Source organism: Ursus maritimus, unplaced genomic scaffold, assembly GCF_017311325.1.
Source record: "Ursus maritimus isolate PB19 unplaced genomic scaffold, ASM1731132v1 scaffold_10, whole genome shotgun sequence".
NCBI classification, from domain to species: Eukaryota; Metazoa; Chordata; class Mammalia; order Carnivora; family Ursidae; genus Ursus; species Ursus maritimus.
This window is the reverse complement of record NW_024423344.1, coordinates 16,321,693-16,343,827: the sequence shown is the minus strand read 5'-3', so window position 1 is coordinate 16,343,827 and position 22,135 is coordinate 16,321,693. Positions and strand designations below refer to the sequence as shown.

At 41.2% G+C, this 22,135-nt stretch overlaps 1 protein-coding gene across 1 annotated transcript in view; it reads left to right on the top strand.

Annotated features, from left to right (window-relative positions):
* SMAD9 (SMAD family member 9) overlaps positions 1 to 22,135 on the top strand; it is an 84,928-nt gene that overhangs the window by 48,299 nt on the left and 14,494 nt on the right. Inside the window, exons 3-7 of the mRNA XM_008692237.2 lie at positions 5,470 to 5,505; positions 9,577 to 10,213; positions 15,490 to 15,753; positions 19,600 to 19,710; positions 21,214 to 21,435. Coding sequence (XP_008690459.2) covers positions 9,802 to 10,213; positions 15,490 to 15,753; positions 19,600 to 19,710; positions 21,214 to 21,435 — 1,009 coding nt within the window. The 5' untranslated portion in view covers positions 5,470 to 5,505; positions 9,577 to 9,801. The remainder of the gene's footprint in view (positions 1 to 5,469; positions 5,506 to 9,576; positions 10,214 to 15,489; positions 15,754 to 19,599; positions 19,711 to 21,213; positions 21,436 to 22,135) is intronic.

The window sequence follows — 22,135 nt, the reverse complement described above, 5'->3', positions numbered from 1 at the left end:
TTCTTATTTTTTTTTTAAAGATTTTATTTATTTATTTGACAGAGATAGAGACAGCCAGTGAGAGAGGGAACACAAGCAGGGGGAGTGGGAGAGGAAGAAGCAGGCTCATGGGAAAGGAGCCTGATGTGGGGCTCGATCCCATAACGCCGGGATCACGCCCTGAGCCGAAGGCAGACGCTTAACCGCTGTGCCACCCAGGCGCCCCTATTTTTTAATGTGTTTTTAGCTATAAATTTCCCTCCTAACACTGTTTGTTGCATCTCATAAGTTTCAGTGTTTTGCATTTTCTTTTTCATTTATTTATAAATATTTTCTAATTTCCCTTGTTATTTCTTCTCTGATCCATTGCTTGTTTTATATTATTTAATTTCCACAAATTTGTGAATTTTCTGGTTTTATTTCTCTTGTTGATTTCTAACTTCATCCTCTTGGGGTCAAAGAAGATGCTTTGTATGAAATCTATCTTTTTATATCTATTGAGACTTAATCTGTGGCCTAACATATGGTCTACCCTGGAAGATGTCCCACGTGAGAAGAGTGGCTGTGCTGTTGATGTTGGTTGGACTGTTCTGTAAATGTCTGTTAGATCCAGTTGGTTTATTGTGTTAAGTTCTCTGTTTCCTTACTTACCTCCGTGTGGTTGTTCTATCCATTATTGAGAGTGAGGTATTGATGTCTCCAACTCTTATTGTAGTGCTCTCTTGTTCTCCCTTCAATTCTATCAGTTTTTACTTCATAAATTTTGCTGGTCTGCCATTATTTGCATAAATGTTTATAGTTGTTATATCTTCTTGCCATATTGAGCCTTTTCTTAATTATATAAAATTCTTGTTTGTCTCTTATAAACTTTTTTGATTAAAGTCTATTTAGTCTGATATTAGTACAATTAGCCCTACTCTCTTTTGGTTGATGTTTGCATGAAATATCTTTTTCAACCTTTCATTTTCAATCTGTTTGTGTCTTTGAATCCAAAGTGAGTCTCCTTGGATCATGTGTTTTTATTCTCTACTCTTCTGCCAATCTCTCTTTTGGTTGGAGAGTTTAACCAATTTATAGTTAAAGTAATTAATGATAATGAGAGACTTCTTCCGCCATTTTGCTTTTGTTTTATATATGCCTGATAGCTTTTTTGGTCCCTTATTTCCAACATTGCTGTCTTCCTTTGTGTTATGTTGGGTTTTTTTGGTAAGTGAAATATTTAAATTCCTTTCTCATTTCCTTTTGTATATATTCTTTAGCTGTTTTCTTTTTGGTTACCATTGGATTGCATTAAACATCTTGAAGTCATAACACTCTGATTTGAATTCTTGACAGGTTAACTTTAATAACATGTAAAATTCTTCTTTTTTAATCCTGCAGGCCCAACCCTTTCAGTTCACAAAATTACATCTTTACACATTCTGTGCCTCAAAACATAAACTAATATTTAAGTGCATCAGTCTCTTAAATTATACAGGAAGAAACATGTGGAGTTGCAAAACAAAGTTACAGTAGTGCTAGCTTTTAGACTAATATTTTTTAAAAAATATATTAGTCTCTTAAATCATGTAGCAAATAAAAAGTGGAGTTATAAACCTTTGTTTCAGTAATACTAGCTTTTACAATTGCCCATGCGTTCACCTTTATTTAGATCTTTATTTCTTCATATGGCTTCAAGTTAGCGTCTCGTGTTCTTCATCTCACCTTGCAGGACTCCATTGATCATTTCTTTTAATTCCAGGATAGGTCTAGTGGTAATGAACTCCCTTAGCTTTTTTTTTATTGGGACTGTCTTAATTTCTCCTTCACCCTTGAAGGACAGTTTTTCCTGATATAGGATTCTTGGTTAATAGTTTTTTCCTTTGAGCACTTTGAATATTGCTGGCCCATTTTGCATCTCTTTAGTGAATTTTTTCATTTGTTACTGTAGTTATCAGCTCCAGAATTTCTTATTGGTTTCTTTTTACATTTTCCATTTCTATTGACATTTCCATTTGTTCATACATCATTTTCTTGAATTTCTCTACATCTTCCTTTAGTTTTTTTGAGCATCTTTAAGATAGTTGGGTCGACATCTTCGTCTAGTAGATCTGCCATCGGTCTTTCCTGGGAACAGTTTAATTTGAATGGGTCGTACTTTTCTATTTCTCTGTATGCCTGTGATTTGTAGTTGTCAAAGCCTGAACATCTGAATCTGATGATGTGGTAAATCTGGAAATCAGATTCTCTTCCTTTGCCAGGGTTTGTGGGTTTTTGTTATTGCTTTTGGTTTTGTTTTGTTTTTTAATATTGTAAGCTGTTTCTGTGCCGAGGATCAGCCTGAGGTATAAATTGAAGGTCTTCTCAAGTCTTCTCTGAGCCTGCTCCTTTACCTATATATGCATAATCACTTTCTAATTTTCCCCATTATGCATTTGCTTTTGAATATCCTAGCCTTTAATGTCTGGCTCCTGAAAGAAAAAAAAGAAAATAGAAGGAGGTGGGGTTGCTGGACCTATTTAAATGCCCCGGAAGTCACTTTAGCCAGAGGAGGAGAGACTTGCAACAGTGGGGGGAGGTAAACTACAGTAGCTGTCCTCCCATTCACAACTCTGTGATCAAACACAGCAGTCAGTGTTCATCAGATCCCTCATGTTTGGAGGACAGGGTCCATCTTGCCTTCCCTGACTCCTGAAAAGTGAGTGCAAGGTGCTGCAGGAACACATGCATGGTTGCCTGCCAAGGGGTAAGGAATTGGTCACTGCTACTGGGCTAAGGACTGAAATTGACCCAAATTAGCCACATTTACCATCCAGCCATTCCTGTGGAAGCTGTAATCCTTCGATTGGTTCTAGAGTTCCAGGATAGTTATGTTATACAGATTCTGCTAGGGTAATAATCATCATCTAGATGAGGAGACAGATTTCCGGTCCTTCGTACTCCACCATCTTTCCAAAACCCTCTGATTCTAGTCTTTTTAAGGCTCTCCTCCATTTTAGTTAGAATAGTCAATAATTCTCTTTAGTCTCTTCAGCTTGTTCCCCTTCTCTCTCTTACCTTCTTCTGTTCTTCTTTCTTCTAACTCAGTGCTTTTTTTTTTTTTTTAACTTTTTGGAGGTCACAGGTTCTTTTAAGAATTTGCAGAAAAATACCTATGGACTGTCTCCCTAGAAAAATCCACATATCCACAGTCACTCAAAATGAGCAGACAATTCAGATGTCCAATAGATGACCCAAAGCTCCATCATGGCCCTCCTTGAATTGAGCCTTTATTATAAAGATGCATCTCAGTCATCTTCCTTTGGTACTATGGTCAGAAGATATGCTTCCTTGCAACAAGATGCTAATTAGCAGACTGTGAACAGGAATTGCCCTCTCACGGATTTGTAGGAAAGTTCTGAATACAGCTAGAAAAGCCTCTTTCCCAGAATATGAAATCATGATGCCATTTCCATGTTTACACAACTGATATGTTTATCCAGTGACACTAAACTGGTACGTGTATGGGGTAGGTATTTATACTTTACAGTACAAAGTTATAATTGCCACTCATTTGAAACACATAGGGATAACAGACTAAGTTAAGTGAGGATGAAGTCAAATTAATGAAATGTACATCCAATATATGTGTGTGTGTGTGCACATGCGCATTCGAAGCCTGGTTTCTCTTCAGGTGTATAGGGTAATAACACATGATATATATATGCCAATAGGGATAATAACAGCCAACTATTTTCTAGGTAGACATTTTTTTGGATCTGTTTTTATACTTTAAAAGCACTTGTTATGACCATATTAATTACTAGTATACAGAAAGTGCTATAAAAGTAGTCAGGAGACAGTCCTTTCCTTTAACGAGATTTAAAGGGATACCATGGATTCGAGGGTCAAATTGAGAAGATTAAAAAATTGAAAAACAAAGCAAATAATGAAACAATAACATTTTGTCATGGCGAGTGTTTCTGGATGGGCCCTTGCAGCATGGACACATGCCTCCCGTGCCCCAGGGCTGATGATGGCGTACAGCCTGGTGGGTGGTGTAGACTTCTCTTGGCCACACTGACCAAGAAGCAGTGCCCACGAAGGATCGTTCAGAGGTTCTTTGTGTGCAGTGCTGAGACTTGCTCCGGGGCCGATAGCCAACATTTTCATCTTAAACGGCAATTTTTTGAATTTTGTTTTCTTCAGAATTAAAATCACCAATTGAATCTTCCAAGGAGGCCAGTAGGTAAAAATAATCTTGAGTAACTGCTAACGGGAGTTTGATGTAAACTGGCAGCTTAAAAATGAAAGGTTCATGTCTCCCAAACTTTTATCCAGCCTGGCAAATTGGATTTTAGGGTAGAATTATGTACACTTAAAGCATGGTGTGTGCACGTGGTCAGTGCTGCTCTTCTTTTAAGTGGTCCTGTTTATTTTAAAAACTTGAACATGAGAAGTTTTTTTGTTCCCTCAGTTGGGGTTTATTGTAAAACTCACGTGCCCAAAGAAGAAAGTCCTGTTTCATGCTGTTCGTGAGGTGGACCACGAGTGAACTGGAGGATGGATGGGATGGGGCTTTTGTCCTTCCGTTCACAGAAGGCAAGCTCTAACGGCCAACAGACGGCATTTGTGGAGATCTGGGGTGATGAAGGCCTTGAGGAAGGCCCTGCAAGGGATGTCAAACACAGTAATGCCAAGCATACATTTTCACTCTTATTCCTTAGTGGTAATAAAAACAACACTAGAAAGAAACAAAAATCTGGAAAGAAAAGTGAAAATCATGTGGTGTTGGAGGATGACATTTGCTATAAAATGGGTCAGTTTGAGAACTGTAGGGGGAAAAATTGTTGTTTGGCCCTGCTGTATGTCATATAGCTTCCTGAGTGAAGGTTTCAGTCTCAGACTGCACTGTCCTGGGGGTGGGTGGAGAGGGGGAGCAGCAATGTAGCGTCAGTAGCCGCTATATAAGTCACACAGTGCCATGTGGCAGGTACAGCCAGCAACCATGGAGTCATGGAACTATTGCCCGGACAGACCCTTACAGGGAGAGCGAGCCCCCCCTTGATCTGTAGATGAGGAAATGAGGGGGTCCAGAGAAATCACATAGTTGGTTTGTGGCAAGGGATAGACAGTTTTCTTAGGAAAGTGAGAATTTAACCACAAAAAGAATTAGTAGAAGATTATCCTAATCTGCCAAGTTAGTGACCTAAATCCTTCTAAGTGCAACTCAGTTATCATCTCCAAAATCCTTCCAGAACCCACAGGGTTGGGTCAAGGACTCTTCTTCATGTAACCACCTCTGGCATCTCTCTTCCCTAGCTCTTGTTAGATTTTGCAGAAATTATCTGGTCAGGTTTTTGTTTAGTTTGCATACATAAACCCTTCGCATACATTCATCTTTATAATCTATTCTGTTTCATTCTTCTTTGTACTTTAGAGGGATAGAGTAACTACACGCAATATTAATAACCCTTCTCCTATTTGTGGAACCATTTTTTAATAACGTCCCTGCTCTCTTTTACTTATTAGGGTGAGCCTGGGCAGCGGTGCTTTCAGGAGGACGTGGTGAGTTTGAGCAGATAGTCTGTGGGCATTTAAATTATCTGGCAGTGGAAATCTGTTGTGAGCCAGGTTGACACTACTAAACAAGTTTGCATGGGGCGGGGCGGGGGGTGGCTACACTGTTGATGTCAGTGTGACGACCAGCTGGAAATAAACAAGGGGCCCTTTGTTCTACTAGTGGCAAAAACTTTATATGAGTGAGAGTGGAATAGCCTTAATGAGCCTTAAGTGACACCCTGGACAAATAGGAACTGAAACCTTAGTGAGAGTCCAAGTCTGATTCACTTTTTGAATTTACTTTCTCTAGTAAACAATATACCAAACATGGGAGCAAGTGTAGAGAATATTACTTGAACATCCGCATACCTACTCGTCAGTTTTATTAAACCCGAACTCTTCGATATTTTCTATCCTCTTTCTCCCCTACCCAGAGGCTTTTCTTACGCCTTTGGTGTTAAATAGTCTGAGATTCTGAATTGGACTCTTTGGAGTCTCCCTCCATGCCAGGGCCTCTGTGTAGTGTGACAGGCACTGGGTCTTGTAGCAATAAAAGCACAGTTTTGGAGCCACTATGAGACTATTACAAAAGGCTCAGAATGTGGCAGCAAGATCAGACTACAGAGCCAGGGTTCCTCAGACCTTACGTTCTTGACAAGTCTCGGTGTTTCCCCAAGAGATGAGGAGTGATGGTGGCCCAGAAAGTCACTCATCAAGGGGAAGCTCAAACAGACATGGCTGGAGGATCTCTGGTTTAAGGTAGTGCTTTTCAGGCTGTCTTGACTGTACGCCAGAGTACCAAATTGCACTGCATTGTGCATTGCACGGGGACCCTCAGCATATGTGCGTGCACGTCCACACTCACCCAGAGCACAGCCCTGTGAATGAAGGGGTTAATGAAGTAATACTCTTTCGTTGTAAGCTGTCCTGCAGTATAGTCTGTTTTGTTGCACAAAAGCTATTTTGTTTGAATAAACTGATGTCATGTGTCATTAATAGATGGGAACCCATGGTTTAAAACAACAACAGTGAACCCTGGTTTACAGAACCATTACTTGTCTCATGGAGCCAACGTTTTCTTAAAGGGTATTTGATTTAACTCTGCTGAACATTTTTATAAAAAGGTTTATCTATCCCTGACGCAAACTTAAGGCTTTATTTCACAATGTACTCATAGAAATCCCGTGTAAAACTAAGCAGAATTCGAAGCTCTTTGGGGGTTCAGGTTATTCTGCATTTTGTTACTTCTCTTTAAGTCTCCTAATCCTCTTCAACCATTGCTTTCAGGCGGCCTGTCTTGATTAAATAAACAAAACTTGAACGCAGTGACTTAACTGTATTTTATAAATTCGTGATCGTTAAGCCACAAAATCAACCTTTCCAAATAAAACTGAGTGTAAGTCAAACTGCCAAGTGAGAAAACCCAGCCATCAAGCCCTCAAGTCTCCTTTGCATCAGAGTTTACCTCTCTGTACAACGCTAAATAAAGTCTATACGAGGAAGAAGGTGATGCAGGTGTTTCTGTCTACTTATTAAACTCATCAGTTTGCGTGTAACCAGGCTGACATCCTGCTCCCCTGGGGTGCCTGACACCCATCACCGCAGCAGGGGTTTAGGTAGCACCTTTGCCGGGAGAAGTTTATATAATTGTACTCAGAAAGGTACAACTTCTCCTCCAGGGAACTGGGGGAGAAAGTGATATTTGATGCATACCAAACAAGCAGTTGTTGGAGATTTTGAGCTAGATTGGTTCTAAAATACTAAAATGACTTTGCTTGCTCCAAAATGTTACCAAGAGACACTTTAAACATGAATAAGGTAGCTGGTATCCAGAATCTGGAAGAAGGAGAGGGTTTTGTTTCAGCCAACTATTTTGCAGAAGAGGAAGTGTGGTTCTACCTCAGGAAATTTAAATGGGACTGTTGAATAACTGGGAAAGAATGTCTCCTTTGGATGAGAGTGCGAAGAAGAATTCGGCTGATTTTCAGGCAGGATAACAAATATGACAGCAGTACTTCTCCGTGTACACGTTTATGTACCGTGACTACGTGTAACTTCTAAAAAAACAGTTCTCGAACTTTTTGGTCTTATGATGCCTTTCTGCTCTGAAGAATTATTGAGAACTCCAAAGAACCTTTGTTTATGTGGCTTATATCTATCAATCTTTACCATTTTGGGAATTAAGACTGAGAAACTTAAAAAAAATTTATTGATTCATTAAAAGAGAATGATAAACCCATTACATATTAACAAAAACATTTTTATATTAAAAACAGTAATTAGAAAGAATTACCAAAAGAACTGTTACTGTTTTATATCTCTGCAAATCTCTTTAATGCCTGGTTAATAACATATCATCTGTTGTGACGTATTTTTTTTTGCATATCATCTGTTGTGATATATTTTTGCATATCATCTTTTGTTATATATTTTTGCATATCATCTGTTGTGACATATTTTTTTTAAGTTGAAACACGTGAAGAAAATCTAGCACACACAGGTATGTAGTTGGAAGAGAGGACTTTGAGGCCCCCCTATAGGAACTCTCTGGTCCTTTGAAAACCATTGTCCTATAAAATAGTTTGGAAGAATATATTTAAGTGGTGAGATTATTAGTGTCCTACTAATTTTTTTTTCTATTCCATTTATATGTTTTTCCAACAGTGAAGATGAATTACTTGCACAAACTATAATTGAGAAAGGAAGAAGCATGAACATGTTGAGGGAAGATTATAGAGGCCCTCAAAATCCAGGCAGAGAAGTTTATTTTATCTTTTTTATTAATATTTTTTATTATACTATGTTAGTCACCATACAGTACATCCCTAGTTTTTGATGTAAACTTCCATGATTCATTACTTGCGTATAACACCTAGTGCACCATGCAATACGTGTCTCCTTACTACCCATCACCAGCCTATCCCATTCCCCCACCCCCCTCCCCTCTGAAGCCCTCAGTTTGTTTCCCAAAGTCCATAGTCTCTCATGGTTCATTCCCGCTTCTGTTTACCCCCCCTTTCTTCTTCCCTTTCTTCTCCTACTGATCTTCCTACTTCTTATGTTCCATAGATGAGTGAAACATATGATAATTGTCTTTCTCTGCTTGACTTATTTCGCTTAGCATTATCTCCTCCAGTCCCATCCATGTTGCAGCAAATGTTGAGAAATCGTTCTTTTGATAGCTGAGTAATATTCCATTGTATATATGGACCACATCTTCTTAATCCAGTCATCTGTTGAAGGGTATCTCGACTCCTTCCACGATTTAGCTATTGTGGACAATGCTGCTATGAACATTGGGATGCATATGGCCCTTCTCTTCACTACGTCTGTATCTTTGGGGTAAATACGCAGTCGTGCAATGGCTGGATCATAGGGTAGCTCAATTTTTAACTTTTTAAGGGACCTCCACACTGTTTTCCAGAGTGGCTGTACCAACTTGCATTCCCACCAACAATGTAGGAGGGAATCCCCTTTCTCCACATCCTCTCCAACAATTGTTGTTTCTTGCCTTATCTATTTTTGCCATTCTAACTGGCGTAAGGTGGTATCTTAGTGTGGTTTTGATTTGAATTTCCCTGATGGCTAATGATTTTGAACATTTTTTCATGTGTCTGTTAACCATTTGTATGTCTTCATTGGAAAAGTGTCAGTTCATATCTTCTCGGGCAGAGAAGTTTATATTTGGGAAATGAGGGAGACACTGTAATTTCTTAAGTAGGAAAATGACTCGTTAAAACTTGTATTGGGGAGTAAATGGATTAGAATTGGAAGGGAGGAGCTACTTCAGACGTTGTTGCTGTAATCCAGGAGCGTGGTGAGGTGGGCGAGGCCTCACATATTGGTGGAAACAGAGAGGAAATTTCAAAATCTGAAAGACATTTTGAAGGCGGAATTACCAAGACTTGGGTAAGGGGATAGTAGAGAGGTAAGAGCCACAGATGACTAAGAGCTTTCAAGTCTAAAACATTTGAAGAGTATTTTCTCCCTTATATCCAACCTCTAATTTTTTCTGAAAATTATCCTGATGAAGCTAATTAGACTTTTGTCTTGTTTGTTTGTTTGTTTGTTTTTCAGAGTTGGCCATCCCCTTCTAGGGCCTAGGAGAAGGTGAACCCATTTCCCAACCTGAATCGGTCAGTTACTTCCCTTAGAACAGAAAGACCTATGACATCGCTGGAAATTTTGTACCTATGACATCCCTGGAGAGTTACTTGCTGCGTTCTTCCCTCAGGCCCTGCAGGAAATAACGGGCTGTCTGTCCAGTTCCTGTTTGCCCTGGACGCCTGCAGTTCACCTCTTATGCACTCCAGCACCCCCATCAGCTCCCTCTTCTCCTTCACCAGCCCAGCAGTGAAGAGACTGCTAGGCTGGAAGCAAGGAGATGAAGAGGAAAAGTGGGCAGAGAAGGCGGTAGACTCGTTAGTGAAGAAATTAAAGAAGAAGAAAGGAGCCATGGATGAGCTGGAGAGGGCCCTCAGCTGTCCGGGGCAGCCCAGCAAATGTGTGACAATTCCCCGGTCCCTGGATGGGCGGCTGCAGGTGTCCCACCGCAAGGGTTTACCCCATGTTATTTATTGCCGAGTGTGGCGCTGGCCTGACCTGCAGTCTCACCACGAGCTGAAGCCACTAGAGTGCTGTGAGTTCCCGTTCGGCTCCAAGCAGAAAGAGGTGTGCGTTAACCCCTACCACTACCGCCGGGTGGAGACCCCGGGTGAGTTCTCTCCCTGACACCACAGTTTATTTAAAAAGTTGAGGAGCTGTGTCCTAGTTGACGAGGGGTGATGGGGCATCAGCAAGACAAAGACCCCCCCACTACCACCAAAAGCAAGGAAGAGAGGAAGGTTCAGTTTTGAGGAAGTAATGCAAACTTTTATAGTCAGAAAAATCTAGAAAGAAGGTAAGTTCATCATACATGTAAGTTGTGTTTGATTTTGAAAAATGAAGTTTGGATGTATTTCAGGGTTATCATCATCATGTTTTTCCAGTTCTTGGGGTCTTTGAAGATCTTAATATTGCCTTGATATGATTAACTGTAAAAAATAAACATCCTCCTTCCCATCCTCTCTCCCTCAATGGAACTGAACTAAGCTAAAGGATTTTGCTGCCACTTTCCACAAGCTCAGGTATATGCAAGTATCTCCTAGCTGGGTCAGCAAACAGCCAGTGAAAGAACTGCTGGAAATCCTTCTAGGAATGAAAGCAAAGGGCTAGCAGAGATTGACAGTTGCTCTGAAATGTGGCTTTAAATATAAGAAGGTATCATTCTAAAACTCTTCACACCCCCAGCAGCGTGTGCACAGACACATATTTCACCCCCTTTTTGCAGTCTGGTGTTTACCTTCATCCTTCACACTGGATGTAACAGTTTGACTCCATTTCTCTTTGGATCGAGTGTTCCTGTGCCTACAGGGATGCAGTTTTAATCGGAGCTTCCACTCCCTGATTGGTCATCTGCCTCATTCCAGAAGACCAAGGGCTGGCACGTGAGCTCTGGAAAATGGCCCATGTCCATTAAAAGATGGTTCTGTCTAGGTTGGCAGGCCGTGGTGGGAGTCCAGCCTGCCGCCTGACCCCAGGGTTCAGTTAATCTTACAGCAATAATGGAGAAGTCATGCCCAGCCACCAGTGGTCGTAGCAAGGAGACCTTTCAGGCTCCTACATCTTGCCATCGTGTTGTGAAACTGCTCGGGTGTGGATGCTTCTCATGGTCACTTCATCCCAGGATTGAGTCCCTGTATGAGACTGTTGAGAAAGTCCTGGTGAATCTGGTGTGTTTTCACTAGGTCATATACGTAAGGCTTTCTTCTTTTCTCTCCTGCTTCTCTCCGGGCTCTCTCTGCATACTAAAGAAAAAGTCACTCAGGTCCGAGTTTATGACAATGACTTGATACCTTTTTTGTTTCAAAGATTTGAGTTATACTAAGCATTCAAAATATAGCCAATGAAAAAAATGTTCATTGAGAAATCATTTCTCTCTTCCAGAGGAATGTAGTTGTAAAATGTACATTGCAAGAAGTACCTTGTTAAATGTCTCTGGTTTTCCTTTTGAATACTAGAAAATCCAATTTTATTTTTAAATTTTTTTTAAGAATTTATTTGAGAGAGAGAACATGAGAACGAGTGGGGGAGGGGCAGAGGGAGAGAGAATCCCAAGCAGACTCCAAGCTGAGTGCATAGCCCAACTGGGAGCTTGATCTCACAACCCTGAGATCACGACCTGAGCTGAAAGCAAGGGTCAGCCGCTTAACCAACTGTGCCACCCAGGCGCCCCTAGAAAACCTATTTTTAAAGGCTTATTTGTAAGAACCTTAGTTTAAGGTTCTTTTAGAAATGATAACGTGAATATTTTTACATATGGCAGATAGATTTCATATCTTATATTTTAGATTTGAGTTTTCAAAATGAAAGATGGGTGGAGATTGTATTAATTTTAAGGTAATATTTAAGCCATCCAGGATTTTTTTATTCCTAACCTTGATTTTTTTTACTAGAAAAAACACATTTATATTTACCTTTCTGGCTATGTTTAAAGTAAATATTTTGAGAACAATGAAGATGCTAATGTTAAGCAAGTTTACTGGGTTCCTATCATAAAGCTTAATTAAGTTTTGCGTTTGAAATCTCATTTTTTAACAATGTTTGGGAACATTGAAGGCTGCACTCTGATTTTCTTTTCACTCACACAACCATTCTTATCATTTATTTAAGTTCTTTTCTAACTACCTGTAATGAAGGACCAGTTTTAATTTTTAAATTTTCGATCCTTCAAATATCAATACTTTTGTAATACGAACAAATTACTAGGCAAATGAAATTTTAAGAAGACTTACAAATGCAAGCCTAGGTTTGTTTTGTTTTTTTACTATAACAATATATTTTATATCTGCATTTCAACAGATATAGAATTAGTCTGTCAAATTGCTATCAAAGTTTCTAAACGTTCACTCTCAATTTCAATACTGTATCTTCCTTGACTGGTACCTTGCAGCCAGGAAAGTGTTACCGGCCCCCAAATCTCACTTCGAGTGGCTTGGGTGCAGTAGCTGCTATGCAAAAAGTGTTTTTGCACCGTAGATGATTTTACTCCATGCCACTGGAGCTCGTTTCAGGAGTATAATTTCTTCTTTACATAAAATACCCTTGTATAAAAACCACATGACTTTCGAAAGAGATACAAAAGCCTTTTCAGCTCTGCTTTGCACCCCATATGCGAGTAACTCCTGCCACTGTTGTCTCCCATGTAATGCTTTGTTGTTAAGATAGCGTTGTATTGAAAAGGTAGCATAAAATTGAAACCAATGTCTGTAATCTCACTATGTCATATTTGTAAGTAGCAGTTGCGATCTAGAAAGAGAATTTAGTAATTAGGAATAGCTGCTGCTATGAATTGAACGTTGATGCCCTCCCCCCAGATTCCTTTGTTGAAAACCTAATGCTTAAGGGGATGGTACTGGGGGTGGGGGGGCTTTATTTAGGAGGTGATTCAGTCATGCGCACAGACCCTTACATGGGGTTAGTGCCCTTCTGAAAGAGGCCCCAGCGAGATCCCTCATCCCTTGCCACCATGTGAGAACTCAAGAGATCAGAATCTGCAGCTCAAAGAGAGCTTTCCCCAGAATCTGACCATCCTGCACCCTGATCTTGGACTTCCGGCCTCTGGAACTGTGAGAAATACATTTCTATTGTTTATAAGCCACCCAGTCTATGGCATTTTTATTATAAGAGCCCAGATGGACTAAGACAGCTATGTTTTGAGTGGAAGTATTTAAAAATACGATCAGTGCAAATCTAAGGTAAACTAGCCAGTCAAGCTGAATAACAACCAGGATGATACCAGCGGTTTTCTTTACAAAAATCACTGCCTTTGGTTTTACATGGATAGTAAAAATACATTATCAAGACATTTGTTTCAAACAAGGAAAACGAACCCTTCTTTTTTTTCCTTTTGCTGTCTCAGATCTTTGGCTCACGAAGAAATAAAAGTCCCTGCATCCAGAGGGTGTGAATCATTTATGTTAAACGATGTTAGGGATACACCATAGATATTTTACACTGCAGCTGGAATCACAGAGATTATTCCAACTTCTTCTGCAACCAAAAAAGAAAAACGAGTGTTTGTTTGAACCTTGTTCGCATTGTGATGAAGAAGAGTCATTGCAAAAGAAGCCATATCCCACTTCCTCCGTCGGTTCCTCCCTTTCAGGCTGTTCATGAAGCGGGTTGCCTTTTTATTCCTGCACGTGCGCGGAACACATGCAAGGAAACGTAACGGCTTCATTGAGCTCATTTTGGGATGATGACGTTGAGTGTTCTGTAATGTTGTACATGATACACGTACATGCACAGACTGGTTTTTAAAGGGGGAAGAAATCATTTATTTCTCTGCCACCCTCAACTGTGTGGTTTAGTTTAAAACTTTTCCTTTACCTGTTTGAGTTTATTTTCTACCTGTAGAACGGAAAACGGTTGCTTGTTAAAAAGAGATAAATGTATGATGGTGGGAAAGTGGTAGACTTTGTGATTGATGTTATTGTTCTTTCATTGCTATTGTTGTTGTCTGTTTATTCCAAAACATTTACTTTTTATGAGTTTTTATCAATACTTGCATGTGTTAACAAGTCAATAGTGTAATTAAAAAGAAGAGCTACCCCATCCATCTCCAGGAACAACCTCTTTTAACCGTTCTTGGTTAGTTGTTCTGCTTGTTTGCTCCATTATTACTAAAAATTATGGAGATAACTCTAGATAATATACTTTACACTTATAAACAATGTGTTTATACATAATTAGTAAAGAAATTATGGAGGTAATCCTACATAATATGCTTATATATCTATTTCTAAACTTTTCACCTTTAGATAATTTCATTGACTAATACAAAAGATGAGGATTTAGGTAATTTATATTAACTTCCTTCTTCCTCTTTTTAAATCTCCGGTATCTATATTTTAGTTTATAGCGTATGTTATTTTTTGACTATTGTATTGGTTTCCGTTGTGGGAGCTGGGAGTAAGAATTCTTTTCCCTGAGAAGACCTTTGCAATTGCCTTTGACCACTTCCTCCCTGTTTTCTCTGCTTCTTTTTCTGGAACTTACATGGATCACATTTTGCACCACAACGTTTATTGAGTATCTTCTCTCTGCCGGCCACTGTGACACTTTAGAAGTCAATAGGAACTAGGAATGCCTGGATAATACTTGCCCTTGAGAATTGCATCCATTCCTAACTTTTTATACAGAATCAGGATCAAAAACACTTTTTTTTTTTTAAGTATGGAACCCAGAAGAAACATGCAAAGGGCTTTATTTATAAGTTTTCTTATTGATGCTTATCTTTTACTTATTCATTTTTATTACTCTGTTTATCTTTTATCTAATAATTTTTAGATGCCTTTAAATCTTCCTGATAAAGACAAGTAGATTTTTTTTTTTTTTTTTAACTTTAGCAGCACTACTGAGCCTAAAATTTAGGCTGGCCATCTGAATAATTCAACATGGTCTCTGAAAGAAAAATATCTGGGCATCACTTAGAAACCGATTTGCCTTAAAAAAAAAAAAACCAAACCACTTTATTGGCAGAATCAAAGGAAGACACAAACAATTAGGCCTGCAGAAGGCCAGATAATAGGGCAGCTCTGGTAATTTCTGTGGTAGGAATGAATAGGCAGTCTCTTTAGAGTGCTGACATCAGAATGATTCACCTCTAAACTTTTTACTGTGATACTCTGTTTAATATTCAGTTTGCAAGGAGAGTGTTTAAGTGTTAAACATTGGTGTTTAGTTTGCTTCACCAGCTCACTTTCTGGTAAACGATGAGACCTTAATTGGCAGTTTTACAATAAGCGCAGAGAATGGTGGGCGGGCAGTTTCCAGAAAACAGAGTTTTATCATGAAAAAATGGACAGACCCAAACAGCAAGTGTCCACTGGATTTTGTGCCGACGAGCCAATGCTCAATTCTAATCCACTGGTTCCTTTCTCATCCTAGTGCTGCCGCCTGTCCTCGTGCCAAGGCACAGTGAATATAACCCCCAGCTCAGCCTTCTGGCCAAGTTCCGCAGCGCCTCCCTCCACAGTGAGCCTCTCATGCCGCACAACGCCACCTACCCGGACTCTTTCCAGCAGCCTCCGTGCTCGGCATTCCCTCCCTCGCCGGGGCCCGGGCACATGTTCTCACAGTCCCCATGCACCGCTGGCTACCCTCACTCCCCAGGAAGCCCCTCGGAGCCAGAGAGCCCCTATCAACACTCAGGTCAGTAAAAGCCGCTGTCCGTCTCCATGGAGTGTGACCCAGCACAGTCAGTCATGGTGGGACCGTCATAATCACAGTCACTGTTACTAACATTCACATGGAGCTTTGCCGTTTACATGGCCATGGCCCGTGGGCCGTTGCACCCTGCCCGCCTCTAAGATCAGGGCCGTTCGAGAGCTGTTACTCTGGAGCTACAACATATCTTTGCTCTGGTTTCTGGTTCTCATCCTCTGGAAGAAACTAAATGCATTTGAACAGCATCTCTGGGAATTTCCAGGGATTTTTTTTTTTTTTAAGGTAGCAGAAATAAGATTATAAAATACTTCTCTAACCCAAGCAGGAAGACTTGGCCTGAGGGCAAGCAACGTGAGGGGTCCATGCTTGGCCTTTTCTTTGGCTGTCTCTTTCAATAAACACAGGGAGTCCCTGTCTCCGAAAGAAGTGTGCATAACTTCACTGGGGCAGAGTCAGGCCTCCCCTCGCCAGTGCATTCTCGTTTTGTGTTGTGTGAGGCCAGCACAGCATCTTGAAGACAGAGCTCTTCAGTAAACGTTTGCTGAACTGAAAAAGCCTATGGAAGGGATGTCCTGCGCAAAAGGGAGACTCAAGCCCATTGTCAAAATTGCACGTGCTGCCACGCCTGTAGAGTGGGTCTAAGTTAGACCGTGAAGAAGAGCTGTATCTGCACGTCATGAGTGTGAGATAAGTCGTGTCCCGAGTGACAGGTTCTTCGAGGCATGCGTAAACTCACCTGGCTCTAGATGTTACAGTCTGCCTCATTCATGGGCTCATATATTCCTTTATTTAATGGATATTTATGGAACTTTTATTATATACAAGCATTGCCTTAGGGAGCTGAAAGGAGGATTAAAAGATTGGTAGAAATTGTCCCGGTCCTCGCAGAACTTCTAAAATATGGGAAGCTAGAAAAGGAGTTGCCCTTGCTTTCTGAGTTATTCAGTTCTTCCTTTTGCCCCCTCAGCAGTACAGCTACTATTTTCATACACATCTGCTATTGCATTTATCACACTACATGATATAATCGCTCATTATTTATCTCTCCCATTCAACTGCCAGTCGTCTTCTCTTTTATATGTGTCGCACAGACCCTACAACACAGTAGTTGCTCAGCAGTCGGTTGCCGAGTAAATGAATCACCACACAGGCATTTGGAACCCAGGGCCAGAGGGCAGGGCTATAGATTGATGTTACTGAGTCAGTAAGTGATGACTGAGCACCTACTAAGTGCCAGGCACTGTGCTACTGCGAGAGGTGCAATGATGGATTCTGACAAGAGTCTCTGACCTTCAAGAGGTAATAACCGTTGAGAACAGTCAGGTAAGTAAGAAATGAGGCTGTCGCAGTCCAGGCCAGTAATGATAAGGACTTGAACTAAGGAAAGGATGTGGGGATGGAAAGAAGACAATGAACTTGATGCGGGGGTGAAGGCTGAAACTCTGGGAGGAAGCTCAGCAGTCATCCACACAGAGGGGAGGAGATGGTTGCTGTCTTACAAGGGGCTGGATTCACCAGGAAAGGGACACAACAGGAAGAGAAGTCATTTGAGGACAGAGTCGTGGTTAAGGGACGGGAGGATAATTATGTCTACAGTATACGGATTTACTTGAAACATATCTGTGCTGTAAAGATTGCCTGTACTGATGTCTTCCTGCGCTGGTGAAACTAACAGGGTGATACTTTCCCCTCTTCTCGTCCATTAGAGACGGACCCCAACACCTGTGCTGGAGCTGGTCAGTTTTCACGGAGGGAATAGCTCTTTTAATTAAAAAAAAAATAATTCTTTTCTGAACGATTAATAGCAAAACGCAACCTGAAAACAGACCCATAGATAAAAGGAGAATCTGAAATTAACTGGTTCAGCCCCTCAATTTTTTCTTACCAGTTTTATTGAGATACGATTCATACGTCATACAGTTCACACACTTAAAGTGTGCAGTCTAGTGGTTTTCATACATTAATTTTTAAAGTTGTGATAAGATACATGTCATAGAAAATTTGCCATTTTAACCATTTTTAAGTGTACAGTCCAGTGGCATTAAGCACATTCACAGTTCTGTGCAACAATCCCCATCATCTATTTCCAGAATTTTCTCACCCACCTAAACAGAAATTCTGTCCCCATTAAGCAGAGCTCCCAATTCTCCATCTCCCCCCTCCTCCTGCCTCTGGTCACCTCTAACCCACTTATTGTCTCTATGAATTTGCTTATTTTAGGTACCTCAAAGAAGTGGAATCATACAATATCTGTCCTTTTGTGTCTAGCTTATTTCAGTTAGCGTAGTGTTTTCATAGTTCAACTATGTTGTAGCCTGGGTCAGTTACTTCATTTTTGTGGCTGAACAATATTGCATTGTATGGGTGTACCACATTTTAAAAAAATCTATTCGTTGGTTGTGGTTCATTTCCACCATTTGGCTGGTGTGGATATCGCCGCTCTAAACACTGGCATGCAAGCATCTGCTTGAGCACCTGCTTTCAGCTCCTTTCGGCATATGCCTAGGAGTAGATATGGTGATGTGGTGACTCTATGTTCAGCCCTGAGTTTTATAGATAGACGTGGCTCAAGGACCTGCAGAAGAGCCACCTTGCTCTATAACTTTTCCACCAGGCTCGTAGTTTATTTTCTTTCTTTTTTTTTTTAAAGATTTTATTTATTTATTCATTCGACAGAGATAGAGACAGCCAGCGAGAGAGGGAACACAAGCAGGGGGAGTGGGAGAGGAAGAAGCAGGCTCATAGCGGAGGAGCCTGATGTGGGGCTCGATCCCAGAACGCTAGGATCACGCCCTGAGCAGAAGGCAGACGCTTAACCGCTGTGCCACCCAGGCGCCCCTCGTAGTTTATTTTCTCACGAGAAAATGCCTTATCCATGGTTGCACAATGTGGTCTGCATTAGAACTGCCAGCAGTGCCGGTAAGTTTACACGGCTACATCCAACCATTGATCTCCAGACTCAGAATTTCTGAGGGTGGGACCAAGAATCTGCACCTTTAACAAGTTTCACTGGTGATTTTTTGAACACTTAAGTGTGGGAACCACTTGAATGGACAAAATTCAATTCAACAAAGGCAGACTGATTCAACTTTTCATGCCACTGAACTCCATCCACCACTAACGTAACAAGACTTCTGAACTGACATTAGGAATGTGTACAGGAGGAATCAGTTATTCAGAGGTTCTCGCTGAAGAGTTTTTCCTCAGCTGCAGGAGTTTTTACTGTGTTGTGAGTTACTTTCTGGTAACATCTTATCTACTGAATGCACAGCATTTGCCTAACCATGATCACTGTCCAGTTACAGGATCTGATATTTGGGGAGAGGAGTCCTTCTCCGCATGCCTTGGGTGCAAGGATATAATCCGGTTTCAGCTGTTGTGTGTTTGGGGGGCATATGTGGAACTGTCCCAGAAACAGCTCGTCCCTGTGGCCATTGTACAATCCGTGACAGCAGAGGAATTGAAAAATTAAGCTCACATCAAAGAAAGTTTAGCTTTCTGTTTTGAAAGCCGGACAACAGACCCCTGTGCTAGGAGAATAGCTCCTCGATTTGAAAATCTCACCATGCAGTCATTGGAAGTTAGGACTCTTCGATAACTCCAAGTCAGAGGGAAAACTAATCAACCGTTTAGTGAGGATGTCAGGACAACCGATTTCTTCTGTGTGACACTCCTAGTGTCACTGCAGAATAGCCTTATGACATGACTGGCCTCTCTGAGCAATATCATCATCCCCCAAGCCCAGGAGTTTCAGAGCAAGAAGGGTTGGATCTGACGGTCTTTGTGTAGTTTATCAGTTTGACATGCCTCTGTTTTACTGCTTTCTTTTAGTTGACACACCACCCCCGCCTTATCATGCCACGGGAGCCCCAGGGACCCAGAATGGCCGACCCGTAGATGCCACAGCCGATAGTCATTTAGTGCTGTCAATGCCTAATGGAGGTAAATTGGTAGATGAATGGCTCAGTGTAGCTGTTTTCTGGGAACATTTCCTGTTACCCCAAAACAAATCAAATCGCAAAACAGAACAAGATGTGCTAGCCTGCTGTGTCACAGGTGTGTGAAGGGGCAGGTAGCCAGGCTTTGCACTTTAACTTGGTATCCTCAGCACCATAAATTGTTTGTCTATCATCCCGGTTACTAGAATAAGTAAAGTTTTTATTCTAACCTCACATTTAGACGTTTGTAGGTCTTGATGTTTAGTTCAGAAATGGGTAGTTGAGCTAGCAATTTTGTCCCAATTGTGTTTATACTATAGTTTTGTTGTGGTGTCTTTGATTTAGCTCAGAGGGGTGCTCTTAGAAATATACGTGAATATGCAAATAGGGCTTTTACAGAATTTTATCTGTTTCTTAAAATAGGCTAGATTAATAAATGTTGCTCAATTTTAATGTTCATATAAACCACATGGTGATCTTATGCAAATGCAGATCTTGATTCCTTAGACCTGGGGTGGGATCCAAGACTCTGCATCCACACAGGCTCTCAGGTGAAGCAGAGCCTACAGTTCCAGGAGCCACACTGAGCAGAGAGGGCCTAACGGAGCTTACGATTTAAAGTCTGCCGGCGTGAAGTCTTTCATAAGTAAAGGTCCGTTTGTAAATCAAATAATAGCCCCCTAATTTATATTTCATAAATTTATGTTTTAGTGCACATAGGAACACACTCTAGCTACAAGAATTACTAGGATAGTCGAAGAAAAGAAAGCTAATATAATCAGTCAAAAGACAGAGAAAGAGTGTGAACTCTGAACTTTGGTTGGTTACTGGCAACTTACTTAGCTTTGAAAAATTTGAAGTGAAAACATAATATTCATGGATTTCCTAGTGAAACACACAGCTGTCTTTAAAATATTTTATGCCATATAAGTACTCCATATGTATACGGTGGAGAATGTGAGTCTATGTGGAAGTTTTTCTTTTTGTCTTTCTTAAATAATTTAAAGTCCTACCCAGTGTTTTTGATTTGGCTCTCATCATATCCAAACTATTATTTTTCTTCTTTAGTTTGTTAGAAAATGATACTCTTGTCACCTGGACTCCGTTCGGTCCAGTGATAGTAATACGCCATCTTTCACATGTGGAGAGGAGGCGACCTGCTCCCTTCCTTGGAGCTGTCTCCTCTCCGGGTGATGGCATTTACATCGATCTGTTCCTATCGTTGTTTGTCAGACCCCCTCAATACTATTACATATGGTTACAAAAGCTCTGACCATGGGAGAGTCACAGGGATCGTGACCTCTGTGCCACACGTGTGGTGACCAGATGAGCTCACCACACAGATCTTCCCTCAGGCGACAGGTTTGAAAAGATGACAGAGAGCATCCTTGTCTCGCAGCCCCCCCCTTCTGGTCAAACGGCATGAATGTAAGTGTCCAGGGGGGATCCTGAGATGGGAAGCCGGGCATGACAGGAGTGATGTGCTGTCTGGTTCTTTTTCTTCCAGACTTTCGGCCCGTTTGCTACGAGGAGCCACAGCACTGGTGCTCAGTCGCCTACTATGAACTCAACAACCGAGTTGGGGAGACGTTCCAGGCCTCCTCCCGAAGCGTGCTTATAGACGGATTCACAGACCCTTCAAATAACAGGAACAGATTCTGTCTTGGACTCCTTTCTAATGTAAACAGGAACTCAACAATAGAAAACACCCGGAGACACATAGGAAAGGGTAAAAGCACATCTGTCATTCCTTTCTATGTTCCTCGGCGCGAAAGCGTGGGGAGAGAAACAAGGCACGGATTGGCCGCGTGAGCCGGCAGGACGGTGGCAGGCTGGCGAGCCGGCGGGAGGCGCCGAGGCTCAAGGGTCGTGGTCTCCGCTCTAGGGTCCGCGTAGCATCTTTCGGAGGGTGGCGTAGGATAAGTATTATGAAGACAGACAGGGTAAATGTGAAAGCAGGATGAAATTATTAAATAGAAGTACATGAATTATTTTCGAATTGCCTGAACATGCTAAATAAGATCACTTCGGAGGAGGAATTCTGGCGGGGTGATTATATGTGTCGGGTAAAGTGACCTCTGGAGACTTAGAAGCTACGTAGTGAAAATCATGACTATTTATGCAGGGAAACCTTTGGTAGCGATTGGGGTTCTCCTGTAGTCAGGCGTTGTAATGAAGCCAGATGGGCACAGGTCTCCCTGAGGTCTGGCCCATGAAGCTTTGAAGCCTGTCTCTTCGGCGTGATCAACGGTAGCAAATCCCAGCTGAGTGTGAGGCCGCATTGTGGGTCTTTAAATCCTTTTCTTTATATTAGAGTAGCTGGTAGTGTTTGATATCTGGTTGTCCACTAGTATGTCAGACTACCGTGGAATCAAAAGTGTACAGAACCTTTAGAGTCATTTTACCTTTTCTCTCTCCATCCAGCCCTC